The following is a 13355-nucleotide window of genomic DNA, read 5'->3' as shown; positions in this document are numbered from 1 at the left end:
ATGGCTCTGGGTGGCAACATGGGCCACAGACTTCAACACAGACCCTGGCTGCAGTAGTACCATGGATTCAGACATGGTTCTTTTTTTTTTCTTTTTTTTTTTTTTGGTTTTTCGAGACAGGGTTTCTCTAGCTCTTGTAGACCAGGCTGGTCTCGAACTTACAGAGATCCACCTGCCTCTGCCTCCTGAGTGCTGGGATTAAAGGTGTGCGCCACCACCGCCCGGCCCCAGACATGGCTCTTGGCAGCAGCCTGGGTTTGACCCTCGGAAACAAACACGGCCCCAGGTGGTGGCACAGACCCCAGGAATCTGTACCGCCCTTGATGGCAAGGAGCCACAGTCATCAACACAGGCCCTGGCTGCAGTAGGGCCACAGACCCAGGCCTTGGCAGCAGCCTGGGCCTGGATGACACCGTGGCCTTGGATGGCAGCATAGTCCACCAAGATCAGTGTGGCTCTGGTGGCGGCTCAGCTCTTGGACGCCTATATGAACACTAGTGGCAGCCCCAGACACTGGGCATCCCTGTGGCCTTTAGTGGTGACATGGGTCATGGATGGCCACACACAGCCTGACTGTGGTAGGACCACGGATCAGGCCTGTCTCCTCACCGCCTCCACTTCTTTGGCTCCACCCCTTTCACAGCCCACTAGTCATTCTGCTTCCCTCTCTTTTCTATTTCCCCACCACACACTTGTTCATCATAATGGGATCCACCTGCGCATGGGCCCATGGCTCTCTTCCTGCCAGTCCCGGTCCTGAGGATTCCAGGCTGGCCTTTGGGTGGCTCACACCTGCCTGAGCCAGAGGGCATCAGATGGACTAGTAGTGACATTTTTTAATGCTGATGAGGCAAAGATCTGATCATTCTTTATCAAGCTCTAGTCTCAGTAGCCCAGGAAATGCTCTAGTTTCTGAATCCCTGCATGGCACCATGCTGTGGGTGTTGGGTGGTTGTTCACTGTGACACAGATGATCTACATTGGAGCAAAGAAAAGAAATGCTCCCTTCGATGTCTTTATTTTGCTTAGAAAAAAAAAAAACAAAAACAAAACCAACAATGCCCGGCTCAATACCTGGATGACACCATGTACATCAAGTTTGCACACAGTGAGATCCCGCTGACGAGATGGAGTTCCAGACAGGTGAGCAGAGGTGGTGAAGGGGGTGTGGAGGTAGTGAGACAGTGTAGGAAGAACCCGTTACATACTGGGTTCCATCTCTAGCGCCATGATAAAAGAGGAAAGAAAGTAGTAACTTCAGAGCTGGGTGGGGTGTTAATGCACACCTGGAACCCCAGACTCTGGAAGCAGAAGGATCACCACAGATTAGAGAATGTGGAGGCCCCAGGAGAGTGGGTGAGAGACACATAGAGGACCTGGTGTGAGAACTTGGAAGTAGGATTTTTTTTTTTAAGGTTTATGTGGGGATGGATTTGAGAGTTCAGACCCTCGCCATTCCTGGTTTGCTCTGTTTCCTGCTTGTGGTTTGAGATGGGAGTGGTGCGGGGCAATTGTTTATATTCTGTCAATTATGTTTTAAATAAATGCTGACTGGCCACTAGCCAGGCAGGAAGTATAGGTGGGACAACCAGACAGGAAGTAGAGACCAGGCAAAGAGAACAGGAGAATTCTGGGAAGAGGGAAGCTCCCTCCAGAGTCCTGCCCAGGACTCTTTGGTGCTAAATGGCTGTGGGACCTGGTGGGAAGACAGAAATCAGGCAGGACAGAAACCCAGACAACATGGGAGCTTGCAGCTCTTCCTGCTGCCACGTTGGGCTCTTGCGATCATGCTTCCCTAGCATGATGATGCTGGACTTTTTTTTTTGTTTTTGTTTTTGTTTTTCAAGACAGGGTTTCTCAGTGTAGCCTTGGCTGTCCCGGGACTCACTCTGTAGACCAGGCTGGCCTTGAATTCACAGAGATCTGTCTGCCTCTGCCTCCTGAGTGCTGGGATCAAAGGAGTGTACTACCACTGCCCGGCTCAGCGATGGAGTTTTATCCTTCTGGAACCATAAGCTTCAAATAATCTTTTTTTCTACAAGTTGTCTGGGTCATGGTGATTTTATCAAACAATAGAAAAGTAATCAATATGGTTTATTTTTATGCATGTGCCTGTATGTGTGCCATGTGTGTGCAGGTGTCCTTGAAGGCCAGAAGAGGATGCTGGAGCACTGGGAACTAGAGTGATGGGTAGATGTGAGATGCCATGAAGAGGCTGGGAGCCAAGCAGTAAACTCTCTTAATTGTTGAGCCATGTCTCCAGGCCCTGGGAAGCAGATTCATGATGGTCAGAGAAAGACGTGAAGGCAAGTGACAGGTAATGCCTTATAGACAAAATAGGCCTTCATGAGCAGAGCCTTAAGAGGTCTCCCAGCAGGATAACCAGGCTTTTTCTCTGTAGCAGGAGCTGAAACGTCAGCACCTGTGCCAAGCCAAGATGCAGACCAATTCTGGACATCTAGCCTGTAGTGCTAGCAGATTAGAGGCCTCTCGTGCAGTGCAAAGCACACATTCTTCCCAGCTGTGCCAACTCTAATGCCAACTCAGGTAAGTGTGGAGAAGGAGCGTGGAGAGCAGACTAGGGGACAGCAGAACAGGGGACAGCAGTTAGAGGGGCAAGAAGGGCAGAGGAGAAGCTATGCCTTGGAAGCTCAGTCAGCATTCCTTGCCTGGGAGGCCCCATTCCTCTACTGGGCCACCTCTCCCTGCTCCCACCCAACTACTCAATGTGCCTCTAGTAATCAGGGTGTCTGGCCCCTTCAACACTCTAGGACTCCATTTCTGGCCTTAACCATACATAGAGCAGGACCCCACTGGCCCATGGTTCATTCATGCACTGGCATTTACTTGCAAGAAGGTGGAACCTGTCTGTACACAAGGCATGATGCCCCCACAATCCATGGGACACTTTAGATTCTAAAGGAAGCTGCCTTTGCCTATGGCAGGCCATGCCAAGGTAAGTGTGTGTCCCGTTAGCTCCCAAGGACAGCTGCACATGCCCTGCATGGCTTACCTGGCTGTACTACCTGTGCTGTCCAGTGCTGGACAGAACTGCAGGGAAGAGAGGAAGCGAGCACCTTGCTTGCTCTACGTGTGGGAAGTAGAGGGACTCTCTATCAAGGATACCGTGTTCTTGCAGGTCCCCACGGCATTAGATTCTTGAATTGAGAAAAACTCAGAAACGGGTCCTGCATTAGTTTGCTTTCTGTCTATCACTGCGATAAAACACTGCCAAAAACGTGGGGAGGAAAGGATTTGTTTGGCTTACAAGTCCCAGTTACAGTCCATCACCGAGGAAGTCGAGAGCAGGAGCAAGAACCGTGGGAGAAAGCTGCTTACGGGCTTGCTCTCCATGGCTTACTCGGTCTTCTCTCTTCCACAAGCCAGGACCACATGCCCAGTGGCAGCGCCATGCGTTGTGGACAGGATACTCCCACATCAACCATTAATCAAGAAAATGCCCCACAGATTTGCCTACAGGCAATCTGATGGGGGAACCCCTCACTCTTTCCAGGTGATTCTAGCTGTGTCAAGTTGACAATACAAACAAAACTAACCCGCACAAGCCCCTAAGCAGGAGTGGACTACATCAGAGCACACGGAAGAGGGGATGGAGGCAGGGGAGGACGGCATTGTGAGAACCTTCTTCAGGACTTCACACATTAGGCCTTAAATTTCCCTTTCCACATGGGTCCCTTCATTCCTGGGAATTTTTTTCCTGGCTTTTCCCTCACCCTTCCCTTATAGCAGTGGTTCTCAAGTTGTGGGTCATGACCCCCCACAGAGGCAGCAGATCAGCTATCCTACATATGAGATATTTACGTTACAATTCAGAACAGTAGCACAATTACAGAAGTAGCAATGAAAATAATTTTATGGTCGGGGTCCCCACAACATGAGGATCTGGATTAAAGGGGTCCGGCATGAGGAAGGTTGAGAGCCACTGCCTTTTTACTGTCACACTCATAGCACACTCTCCCGCCTCTGTCTTCTTACCCTCCCCTCTTCTCTACGTTCTTTCCTCTTCTCCTGCCTAGTCCTTGCAAAGCTGATGGTTCTCAGCAGTGAGGCCAGCTGACGTCATTCTCTTGTCAAGTGGATCCAGTCAGCCAGTCTGTACCCAGTGGGTACCTGCACGAACTGTGACATAATGGTAAATCCGATTTCTTTCCTACCATGCCTCAATCTAGTTGGGAAGGGAGAGGACTGACATTAAAAAGTAACTTGTAGTGTAATTTTTTTGCGGGGGGGGGGCACCATCCAGCTCCCAAGTAAATCACACACACAAAGGCTTATTTTTTTTTATTATTTGGTTTTTCGAGACAGGGTTTCTCTGTAGCTTTGGAGTCTGTCCTGGAACTAGCTCTGTAGACCAGGCTGGCCTCGAACTCACAAAGATCCACCTGCCTCTGCCTCCCGAGTGCTGGGATTAAAGGCCTGAGCCACTACGGCCCGGCTACAGAGGCTTATTCTTACTTATGAATACACAGACTTAGCTTGGTTTGTTTCTTGCCAGCTTTTCTTAAATTATTCCAACTACCTTTTTGCCTCTGGGCTTTTTCCTTTTCCTACTTCTGTGTATCTTACTTTCAGTCTTACTCTGTGGCTAGCTGGCTGGCCGGTCCCTGATGTCCTCCTTGCCTTGTTCTGTTCTTCCCAGCCTGGGTTCGCCTTCTATTTATGCTCTCTGCCTGCCAGCCCCGCCTATCCTTGCTCCTGCCTCACCATTGGCCCTTCGGCTCTTTATTGGCACCAGCAGGCGTTTTTGACAGGCACAGTCACACAGCTTCACAGAGTTAAAAGATGCAGAGTAAACAAATCACACACCTGAAAATAATATTCCCCAACCATAACTAGCAGTTGACTGTGGTGGCACATGGGGTGTAGAATATCTTCCTACCAAGGACTAAATCAGAAAATGATACAAAAGGTGGAATGGAAGCCAGGGCCTTGCAAATGCTAGCCAAGTCCTCTACTAATGAACTACATCCCCAGGATGCCAACTAGAATCTTGAACTCTGTGGGATCCACTTAGGAAAAAAAAAAAAAACCAAGGGAAAAAATGTTTCTATATTCTTCTAGCCAGTTTTGAAGAACTATAAATATCTTAATATCTATTACAAAGGTCACTGTAATGCCATTCAAGAAGTATTAGATGCTCATGCAGAGATGACTGTTTGGTATATATTATATCAGTAATTTTACATGCCTTTGTTGTCTTTTATTTTTTCTTAAAAACTATCTTTTCTCATTTTATATACCAATTCCAGTTCCAACTCCCTCTGCTCCTTCAGGTCCCTCTATCTTCCCCCCTCCCAACCCCCATGCACTCCTCAGAGAGGGTAAGGCTTCCCATGGGGAGTCAAAAAAGCCTAGCACATTGTTTGAGGCAGGACCAAGGCCCTCTCAACTATATCTAGGCTGAACAAGGGATCCCTACAAAGAGAATGGGTTCCAAAAAGCCAGTATAAGCAATAGGGATAAATCCTGGTTTCACTGTCAGTGGCCCCACAGTCTGCCCCATACAACTGTCACCTACATTGAGAGAGCCTAGTTTGATCCTAAGCTGGTTCCCTCGCTGTCAGGCCAGTGTTGGTGAGCTCCCATTAGCTCAGGAAAGCTGTTTCAGAGGGTGTTCTCATCAAGGTCTTGACCTCTTTGCTCGTATTCTCACTCCTCCCACTTTTCGACTGGACTCCAGGAGCTCAGCCCAGTGCTAGCTGTGGATCTCTGTATCTGTCTCCATCAGTTGCTGGATGAAGGTTCTATGATGACAGTTAAGAGTCATCAATCTGACTACAGGGCAAGGTCAGTTCAGGCACCTTCTACTATTGCTTAGGGTCTTAGCTGGGGTCATCCTTGTGGATTCCTGGGAATCTCTCCTTATTTAGGTTTCTTAGCAACTCTTTAAAGATAGTAACTTCAAAACATACTGTACTGGCTAGTTTTATGCCAACTTGACACAAGCTAGAGTCATCAGAGAACCTCAACTGACAAAATGTTTTTGTAAGATTGGACTGCAGACAAGCCTGTGGGGCATTTTCTTAATTAGTGATTAATGGGGGAGGGCCCAGCCCATTGTGGATGGTGCCACCATGGGCTCATATTCTTTGTTCTGTAAGAGAATAGACTAAATAAGCAAGCCACGGAGAGCAAGCCAGTAATCAGCACTCCTCCATGACCTCGGCATCAGCTCCTGCCTCCAAGTTCCTGCCCTCACTGCTTTTGATGATGAACTGTTATATGGAACTGTGAGTGAAATAAGCCCTTTCCTCCCCAAGTTACCTTTGGTCATGTTTCATCATAGCACCTACCAAAACCTGATTCCTGTAACAGAAGCCACACCCACACTCTAAACTATGTGTTTAGATAGATCTCAGTTTCTTCAGAGTGCTTCAACTTCTCTCTCAACCCCCACGCTTATGCCTGTATCAAAATAGCTTTAGTAAACTCCAACTTTACTTCATAAAAAGGAAAATTGACTTTAGATTTTTTTAAATTTTTTATTCAGCATTATATAACATGCGCATAGTATATAATATGCTGCATTTGCCTTTTAGCAAGAACAGATGATCATAGCTGAGTGATTTCTTTCATCAGCCAGGAAAAATGCTTCCTTAATCAATGTTCTCCAAGCCCTGTAAAACAGTTTGAAAAGGAGAATGAGGATCCTGTTCTCATGAGAAAATGTACCATGCTGTTTATTTCCAGTGTCACAGAACGACACTGTTAGTAAAGCAAGTGATTTCCCATCCCACATTTCTCTAACCGCAACAACAGAAGCTGGATTGGATTTCATAATCCTTGAATAAAGACCTTTGAGCCCCCACCCCTTTGAGACAGGGTCTCACTCCATAGTCCTGGGTGACCTCAAACTCACAGAGATTCACTTGCCTTTGCCCTCAGAGTGCTGGGATTAAAGTTGTGTGCCACCACACCATGTCTGGCCTTTTCTTTTCTCTCTCTCTTTTTGGACAAGGTCTCATGTAATCCAAGTTCATCTTAAACTCCCTATGTAACCAAAGGTAAACTCCTGATCCGCCCGCTCCCACCTCTCAAATGCTAGGATTGTAGAGTGCACACTATACCTCGTTCACTTCATTTTCTGACAGCAGCAAACATATTATATATATGAAAAGCCCTTTTCTTCACCCTAACTAGAATTACAGTCAAGCAACTATTCACCTCCTGGATCCTCATACACAGGCCCCTCCATAAATTAGGGGACCAATACACTGTCTCACAAAATAGCACCAAACACAAGGCAAATACTGTTATCCTCATTCAAACTCTTCATAAACGATGAAGCAGAAACTCAAAGAAGTTAGAAATCACCCAATTCTGCCTCAAGAAAACAAAAACCACTTCTTTAAGTCAGTCAAATAGAAGCAGAGCCAAAATTCAAGTACAATGACCCTAACTCTAAAACCTTTGCTCCATAAATATTCAGACCTTCTAAAAAGGGCATAGTGTCATATATCTATAATCGCAATCCCAGCACTCAGGGCGGCAAAGACAGGAAGTTTGCTCTGAGTTCAAGTTTACTCTAGGCTACACAGCAAGCTCCAGACCAGCCAGGGCTATGTAGCAAGTGTCTGCTTCCAAAGAAAAGCAGTATCAAAACCAAAAAATCATTCACAATGCTTAAGACTCTACTAGAGATAAGTAATGGTATTCCTTCCAGGTATGAAAATAACATAGTCAGGGAAAATGAAACCATTGAACACCAAAGCATGGACTTTTTAAAGGCAGCTACTTACTATCCACCTTCATGTCCATGACATTCGATTCTCAGCCAGCATCAAACTGAGCCCCTACAATACTTTTTACTCATTCTAACCATGCTTTCTCATCTATAAAATGAACACAAAATTTACCTAAGTTCATTGTGGGGAATCTGTGAGCTAGGAGCAAATACAAAGTGATTTAAGAAACTGAAAGAATTATGAGGGTGAGAGGCACCTGCATGCAAACCTGTCAACCTAAGTTGGATTCCTGGATCCCACAAGGTTGCAGGAGAGAACTAATTGCCTCCAGATTGTCCTCTGACCTCCACATGCAACCTGCATTCACACACAAACACGTGCACGCACACACAACACACAAATAAATAAAATTAAAAGTAATTAAGAACAAAATTATCTTATAAGTTAGGAAAATATGCTACTTGGCTATTTTTGATCTATAAAAATAACAGTTTCTTAAAACCCAATTATGCATAAAATTATATTAATTCTTTTCTATTTTTATGAGTAAGATCTTACTATGTAGTACAAGTTAGTATCAAACTCATAGATTTTCCCTGCCTCAGCCTCCCAGGGACTAGGATTACAAGCATGTGCCACCATGACAGCTATATCAATTCTTTAAACAAGGTTTAAAAGGGCTGGCAAGATGCCTCCATGAGTAAAAGTGCCTGCCACCAAGACTGAGGACCTGAGTTTGATTCCTGGGACCTACATGGTGAAGGGAGAGAGCTGACTCTCACAGACTGTCCTCTGACCTTCATATATGCACCATGGCACACATACACAAAAGGAAGAAAAATTTAAAATAAATAAATAGCCAGGCCTGCTACTACACACATTTCATCTCAGCACTCAGGAGACAGAGGTAGGCCAATCTGTGAGTTCAAGGCCAGCCTGGTCTACAGAGCAGGTTCAAGGCAAGCCAAAGCTAAATATTGAGACCCTGCCTAAAAAATACACAAACAGCAAACAAGCAAGAAAATAAATGGGAGAGTGTCGTCCACGTACACATTCAGGGGCAAGTGTACTCACACATGTACTCACACATGCATACCACACACACATACAACACACCAACAAAGATCATTTTATGTATAAAAGACTACATACTTCACTAGAAAAAAACATGCCAATTAAATGAGTACCGTATGAACTTAGGCAAGGAAGTACCAGAACACACTGCAATCTTTCAGTCATCTTACCTTGGACACATAGTAGCGGTTGACTCCAGAGACACGTCTATCTCTTTCCATCAAATACCACTGGTAACGAAAGCGACCAACTCTTTTTTCCTTTAAGTAAAAGACAATGCAGTTTATAAATATGAGTGACCCAGTAAAAAGATATATCTCCAGTTTTTCTTCAATGACAAAGTAGGGGTTGAAGAGATGGCTCAGTGGTTAAGAGCACTTGTTATCTCTGGGTACTCAATTGGTTTCTCAGTACCAACACATTTTGTTTTGTTTGTGGGGGGGCAGGAGGAGACTCCTAACTGCCTTGAACTCCATTCCAGAGGAGACTTGATACCCTCTTCTACTCTCCATGGTGCATACAGACAGAAGCAGACACACATACATGTAAATAATAATAATAAAATACATTTCTACAAAGAGAAATTAGCTAGAAAAATAGAATCATTGCTGAAGCAAAAGCTAAGTGGACAACACAGAGCCAAACCTCCTAAATAAAACCAGACCATTAATACCATTAATATTTAGGATTAAGTTGGTAATTGACTTCTTAAACTTCCTCTTCCTATTTTTTTTGGGGGGGGGCACTGATTTTCTTTCTTCCTTCTTTGTCCTCCCTTCCTCCCTCCCTCCCTCTTTTTTGGGACAGGACCTCATTGTGTCCCGGGCTCTCCTGGAGCTCACTATCTAGCGCCAGGTTGACCTCCAGTCTTCTTCAATCTCCTTGCCTAAGCTTCCTGAGTGCTAGATTACAGGCTAGAGCCACCAAGCCCAGCTCTGTTTTGTTTTGCTGGTGAGCCAGTGAGATGGCTCAGCAGGGAAAAGTACTTGTTGCCCAGCCTGAAGACTTGAATTAGCTCTCTGGTACCATGTGGTAAGAGACAACTGATCCCTGCAAGTTGTCCTCAGATTTCTGAAGGCTTGCCCACACACTAGATCAAAAGTTAATTTTTATAAGATAAAAAAATTGGCAGCTGGGTGTGGTGGGTCATGCCTGTAATGCCAAAACTCTGGAGGTAAGAGCAGAAGGATCCACAAGTTCAAGTCCAAGCAAGCCACGTCGTAGAGAATGCGAAAAATGAAGGAAAGAAAAAAATTCTAGCTGTTGCTTTGTGACTCTAACAAATAATAAAGGTAGAGTACACCTGAAAGAAAAGTACAAACCAAAACAAACGTCCAATTATAATCTGACAGTACTCTAAGGCTGTAGGGGAGGCCTAGGAAGAGGGAAAACGAAAGCTACGACGTTGAGTTCCTTAAGGCTTACACATTCAAGTGGGAAGCTGAAAAGGAGGCAGGATTAATTAAGGATACAGAACACACAGCTACGGAAACGTGAATGTGGGAAATTAAGCCAACAGAGGGAAGGCGTCGGACGGCTTAACGGGTAAAGGCCCTTGCCCTAAGCCTGAGGATCTGGGCTGTATCCCCTGGACCCACATGCTGGAGGGAGAAACGCAAATCGCAGGTGCGCCTGACACGCCTACACACACCCACCCACACACGTAAAAAGAAAAACGACCAGGGATGGAGAGATTGCTTATTGGTTAAGAGTGCCAGTCGCTCCCGCAGAGGACTTGAGTCCGATTCCTGGCACCCACTTCTGCTGGCTCCTACCCTCCTGTAACTTCAGATCCAAGCGACCCGGTGCCCTCTTCGGATCTCCGCAGGCACCTACGCTCACGTGCACAAACACAGCCACCCAATCGGTTTTCACAAGGAGATTAACGATGGGAAGCAATGGGGACACAACTACCTCCTCTCTCCTCGGTCTAGGCAGTAGACTCTACCTTGCTAACTGCCAAACGCATCGTTTGCCTTTTGGGGCCACTCTTCCTCAACCAAAACCTCGCTATGTTCTGCTAAAGGAAAATCCGCCGAGTCTCTGCTCTCAGGGGTCCTCACCCTCACAGAGCGGAGCGGCAGCGCATCCAAACGGCCACCGTAGTTCCACGGTCCGCAGAGCCCGGCCGCGGCCGCCTTACCTTGCCCCCGTTGGAAAACTTGTGGATGTACGCAGTGGACACCCCAGGGATGGTCAAGCACAAGCCCATTATGGCGAGGCCAGGCAGAATCTCGAACCACATCTCCGAACCGTAACTCGCACTCCGAACCGCAACTCGCACTCCGAACCGCAACCGGCTCCTCAGAGGTGACCGGCTTTCACCTTCCTTCCGGCGGCACGCAGAAGGGGCGGTGCCTTGTATGTGAAGCGACGGTGGCCGCAGGGGCTCAAAAGTGACTGGCGTTCTTGGTCTGGCACTCTTTCCCAGGCTGTATTTTTCGCCGTCCGCCCCCTCCCCTGTCCCCCCTGATCCGACTCACCGAAGCGGAGACCACGAAGTCTGACGATGCGGAGCGGTCCTGTACGCCGCGGCTGTTTCAGAGCTTGGTGATCTCAAATGGCAGAACAACTTTCTCCGGGGAATTCGGCCGGCCAGGTGTGCACCTTCCGCTTCAAAAAGCTTGGGCGGAAAGGGGCGGCGGGGCGCCGAAAGCGTCCGCTCTGTGATGCGGGGTCCGGGGACAGTGGTAGCAGCAACGACGAAGGCAGCACTGTGGTCCGACCGGAGAAGAAGCAGGCGATCCACAATCCGATGATCCAGAAGACGCGTGGTAGCGGTAAACAGAAGACGAACTACGGCAGCTTGAGTAGCGAGGACAAGAATGAACAGGAGGTTCTCGGCGTGGTCTACAAGTCGACCCGTTCGGCAAAACCCGTGGGGCCCGAGGATATGGGGGCGACCGCTGTCTATGAACTGGACACTGAGAAGGAGCGCGATGCACAATCCATCTTTGAACGGAGCCAGAAGATCCAGGAGGAGCTGAGGGGTAAGGAAGATGACAAGATCTATCGGGGAATCAATAATTATCAGAAATACGTGAAACCCAAAGATACGTCCATGGGCAATGCCTCCTCCGGGATGGTGAGGAAAGGTCCCATCCGAGCTCCCGAGCATCTACGTGCCACCGTGCGCTGGGATTACCAGCCCGACATCTGCAAGGACTACAAGGAGACTGGCTTCTGTGGCTTCGGGGACAGCTGCAAATTTCTCCATGACCGTTCAGATTACAAGCACGGGTGGCAGATCGAACGTGAGCTTGATGAGGGTCGCTATGGTGTCTATGAGGACGAAAACTACGAAGTGGGAAGCGATGATGAGGAAATACCATTCAAGTGTTTCATCTGTCGCCAGACCTTCCAAAACCCAGTTGTCACCAAGTGTAGGCATTATTTCTGCGAGAGATGTGCACTGCAGCATTTCCGCACCACATCTCGTTGCTATGTCTGTGATCAGCAAACCAATGGCGTCTTCAATCCAGCCAAAGAATTGATTGCTAAACTTGGAAAGCATCGAGCTGAAGCAGAGGGAGGTGCTTCTGATTTCCAAGAAGACCCTGAGGAGGAGAGTTCAGTTCCCATTATTTAGGTTTTCTGTAATTCCCAGTCGCAAAATAAATATTTTGTTGTTTGTTAAAAATCTTTTGGAATCTTTTTTTTTTTTTTTAAAGGAAAGTGTCAGAGAAGGCAGGCGATGGAATAGGGCCCTGGATGAAAGGCTTCAAGATAGGTATTATCTGGATGTTTTTAGCCTTGAAATCGATACTTAACTGGTGAGTATTTCAGAGCCCTGTGTCATAAGTTGTGTGGATGGGAGAAGTCATGAAAAAAACTAAGATGTACTTGGGGGAACCAAAGTTGTGATGAAGTTAGGAACTGGACCTATTTATTATATCACATTTCTATATTATGTAATAGTGCAGAAATTACTTTGATGTATTATGTTGTTGGAGCAAGTGTTGTTTTAAAATGCACCGTGGAGGGTTTGAGTTGGTCCTTGATCACTTTGAAAGTGTACCTTGCAATCTTTGGAAAGTGGTCCATGCTTCCTTTGGAGCACCTATAGGTAACCCCCATTTCCACAGATGATGAACTATGATAGATACTGTCCAGTATAATAGGTATTAGCCTCATGTGGCTACTAGTGCTTGAAATATATAGATGGCCACTAAAATGGATGTTACACTTAACTGACTTTGTGTACTTGGAGATGGTAAAAGGCCTGATGTTTTATAATCCATAATCTGAAACTATCGGTGTTCTCCTAGACTCCAATAGAACTAATCACACCTTGTTAAAATTAGTGTACTTGTAGTCAAAATTGTTTGGGAACTAGCTTAGTGCTTGGCATATAGTTAAGAAATTGATGAGAGAGTTCTAAGAAAGGGGATTTAGACCAAAGCTTTGAGTCCACACCGAGGAATTTGAAGTTAAATTCTTTAGGTAATGGGGAGATGAGGATGACACATACATTTGTGTAACATTATCGAGATGCAGAGAGGACAGGCCAGATGATTAGTCATTATTTTAGTGATTTAATTAAAATTGGGTTGAGATCGGGAAACAGATGACTGT

At 46.5% G+C, this 13355-nt stretch overlaps 2 protein-coding genes across 2 annotated transcripts; one reads left to right on the top strand and one right to left on the bottom strand.

Annotated features, from left to right (window-relative positions):
• Positions 1-6483: 6483 nt before the first annotated feature.
• On the bottom strand, positions 6484-11100 carry Ndufa1 (NADH:ubiquinone oxidoreductase subunit A1). The gene is made up of 3 exons (XM_038316408.1): positions 10924-11100; positions 8951-9040; positions 6484-6638 (listed from the first exon to the last, which is right to left on the bottom strand). Exons 1-3 carry the CDS (start codon positions 11023-11025, stop codon positions 6618-6620), a joined length of 213 nt encoding a protein of 70 aa, XP_038172336.1. The 5' UTR covers positions 11026-11100; the 3' UTR covers positions 6484-6617.
• Positions 11101-11147: 47 nt separating this feature from the next.
• Rnf113a (ring finger protein 113A) lies at positions 11148-12414 on the top strand. Its single transcript, XM_038316407.1, has one exon. It carries the CDS (start codon positions 11341-11343, stop codon positions 12367-12369), a length of 1029 nt encoding a protein of 342 aa, XP_038172335.1. The 5' UTR covers positions 11148-11340; the 3' UTR covers positions 12370-12414.
• Positions 12415-13355: the final 941 nt, after the last annotated feature.

This window comes from Arvicola amphibius, chromosome X (assembly GCF_903992535.2).
Source record: "Arvicola amphibius chromosome X, mArvAmp1.2, whole genome shotgun sequence".
Taxonomy (NCBI): domain Eukaryota; kingdom Metazoa; phylum Chordata; class Mammalia; order Rodentia; family Cricetidae; genus Arvicola; species Arvicola amphibius.
This window is presented reverse-complemented; position numbering and strand designations above follow the sequence as displayed.

Coding starts and splice junctions, on each gene's coding strand:
- Rnf113a (XM_038316407.1), top strand. CDS start 11,341: ATGGCAGAACAACTTTCTCCGGGGAATTCGGCCGGCCAGGTGTGCACC.
- Ndufa1 (XM_038316408.1), bottom strand. CDS start 11,025: ATGTGGTTCGAGATTCTGCCTGGCCTCGCCATAATGGGCTTGTGCTTG. Junction 9,041..10,923: donor AGTTTTCCAACGGGGGCAAG/GTAAGGCGGCCG, acceptor TTTTACTTAAAG/GAAAAAAGAGTTGGTCGCTT. Junction 6,639..8,950: donor ACCGCTACTATGTGTCCAAG/GTAAGATGACTG, acceptor ACTGTTTTACAG/GGCTTGGAGAACATTGATTA.